Source organism: Priapulus caudatus, unplaced genomic scaffold (assembly GCF_000485595.1).
Source record: "Priapulus caudatus unplaced genomic scaffold, Priapulus_caudatus-5.0.1 Scaffold3079, whole genome shotgun sequence".
Lineage (NCBI taxonomy): Eukaryota > Metazoa > Priapulida > Priapulimorpha > Priapulimorphida > Priapulidae > Priapulus > Priapulus caudatus.
Genome location: NW_014580140.1, coordinates 7,548 through 10,088, shown reverse-complemented (window position 1 = coordinate 10,088; position 2,541 = coordinate 7,548). Strand labels below are relative to the sequence as shown.

The 2,541-nt window shown below is 43.6% G+C and overlaps 1 protein-coding gene across 1 annotated transcript in view; it reads left to right on the top strand.

Moving 5' to 3' along the window:
• Positions 1 to 1,636: 1,636 nt before the first annotated feature.
• The window catches only part of LOC106819271 (leucine dehydrogenase-like), a gene marked incomplete at its 3' end in the record, with an annotated part of 7,890 nt that continues 6,985 nt past the window's right edge, over positions 1,637 to 2,541 (top strand). Inside the window, exon 1 of the mRNA XM_014823916.1 lies at positions 1,637 to 2,047. Coding sequence (XP_014679402.1) covers positions 1,753 to 2,047 — 295 coding nt within the window. The remainder of the gene's footprint in view (positions 2,048 to 2,541) is intronic.

The window sequence follows — 2,541 nt, the reverse complement described above, 5'->3', positions numbered from 1 at the left end:
GGCAGGTAGGGGTATGAAGGCAGGCAGGCAGGCAGGCAGGCAGGTAGGGGTATGAAGGCAGGCAGGCAGGCAGGCAGGCAGGTAGGGGTATGAAAGCAGGCGGGCAGGAAGCCAGATATCCAATCAGGCTGGCAGTGATCGAAGCAGTCCGCTACCTAGAGAAATGCTAACTGCGTAGTTTCACGACGTTGAAAATGTTTACTCTATTATTATATATTAAAAATCTCAAATCTAGCATTATTTATCTATATATACTAATGTATGCGAACATTAATACATCTTAGCTGAATATAGATAGATAGATAATAGGTAGGCAAAATTTAAGGTGCGCGCGTGTGTGTAAGTATATATGTGCGCCCGCCCGCGCGCCCGCGTGTCTGTATCTGTCTGTGTGTGGACTTTACAATCCTGGCAAGATGTATAGATAGATACATGCTAAATAATTTCTATGACCACGTGAGCTGAAAGTCCCCAGTTTCACGCCGTCAAAAATGTTTATGCTATTATTGGAGAAAGCTAGCACACGCTGGGAAATCATTTACATTAACAATCTCAAATTTAGCATTATTTCGTGATATATACTGATGTATGTTAACATTAATACATCTTAGCTGGATATAGATAAATAGATAATAGATAAGCTCCGTGCCTTGTGTTGCGCACACGGTAGATATATATATAGCAGGAGATAGATAGATAGATAGATAGATAGCCAGGTAAATAGATAGATAGCAAGATAGATATATTGTAATGTATACATAGATAGATAGATAGATAGATAGATAGTGGGTGCTTAAAATTCATCCATTTCTGTTTGATACTGCAAAGTAAACGAAATAAAACGAGTATTGCAAATGTATATATATTTATTTTTATTGCATATTTATTGGTAAAATAATTAACACTAAAAGCGGTTGCATTTACATTAAACCTAACCATTGATCGAGTGTTCGTACGTAGACGTGCGTGCGTGCGTGCGTGCGTGCGTGTGAACGTACTCGTGCGTGCATGCGTGCGTGCGTGCGTGCGCACGTACACGTGCGTGCATGAGTGTGTGCGTGCGTGCGTGCGTGCGTGTGTACGTACACGTGCGTGCGTGTGTACGTACACGTGCGTGCGTGCGTGCGTGCGTGCGTGCGTGTGCTTGTATCGAACAATAATACGCATCTGCTTGCTGGCGCAACCGTTAATAGCTGCGCATGTGCGCATATGAGTCATGGTTTATAAACATGAAACATCGCTATTCAACGCTTTTATTTTGTGCATACGATGTAGACCCCCCGTGCTACAGTTTTCACGGCAGCAATCCATAGGCTATACTACTCCAATATTCAAAGAGCTGTATTTGACTTGTCTCAGCTCCAATAATTATATTCTCACAACCGGATATACGTCACAGACCCGGCGCAGTCATATCATGGTCACTTATCATGTCAATGACGTAGTATGACGACATAATATAACGCAGTATATATTACCGGTATTGCACGTCTTATCTAAAACAAATACCGCGCATAGCGTTACCTGTTTATTACTATCGAATAACCAACCAGTTTGTTAGTTATTCAGGTAAAGTTCCTACTATTTTTCCATCGTGATGCGCAGCCGATGGCGTAGTAAATAGGCGAGTGTTTCCGGTGGCGAGAACCCAACGTCAACACAAACTTCTTGTCTTCGCTTCACTCCTGTCTTCGTCGCAAAAATACTAGTGTAGCATCGTACGTCTCGTGTTAGCTATTACGAGTAAGATCGATGTATAGAGTGTTTTCTAAATTGCAAGGCGGGAGAATCTGCGGTAGGGTCACTGGAGCGTTCGCATCGAGAGAAAACGTAGGATTGTCGGTAGCTGCTGACGGTGTTGTTGTCGGTCGTCGTAGTCAACAACATGATGTAGGCCTACTTTCACTACCCACGTGTCCTTCAAACATTTACCATGTTAGCGCTCGTTCCTACTCACAGAACACAAAGTCTACACGGCTCCTGGGCCTATCCCCGGAAGAATTTGCCGATTACCTGAAAAACAAAAGCATAAGACGATGTTTTGCAGGTATGCGCAATCGGTCATAAAAAATGCTCTGGCATTTTGCCAGGCTACTTTTGATTTCGTTGATGTTTACCTGTGGCTGTGGCTGTGGCTGTGGCTGAGAGGGTCTATGTCCCCCGGCCCAGGGTACTGCCGGAACGTACCCTGGTTACGGTCCGGTATACCGGAACGTACCCCTGGTACTAAATACTACTAGTACTATCTTATATGCCGGACCGTACCTCTCCTACTCAGTTAACGAGTCTAGGGAGTCGCTTACGCCTACTACTACTAGTACTCACTAACCCTAACCCTAACCCTAACCATATCAGCTAGATAGTTACCAGGGTACGTTCCGGTATACCGGACCGTACTCAGGGTACGTTCCGGCAGTAGCCTACTGTGGTACTATTTTTAACCACGTAAGGCCCCATAAAAAAAAATGTTAGTTTATCATCCTTGTCATCTAAAGAAAGTGATGAGGGAGGCGGGTTTTTTTTTTTTTTTAATATGTAAAT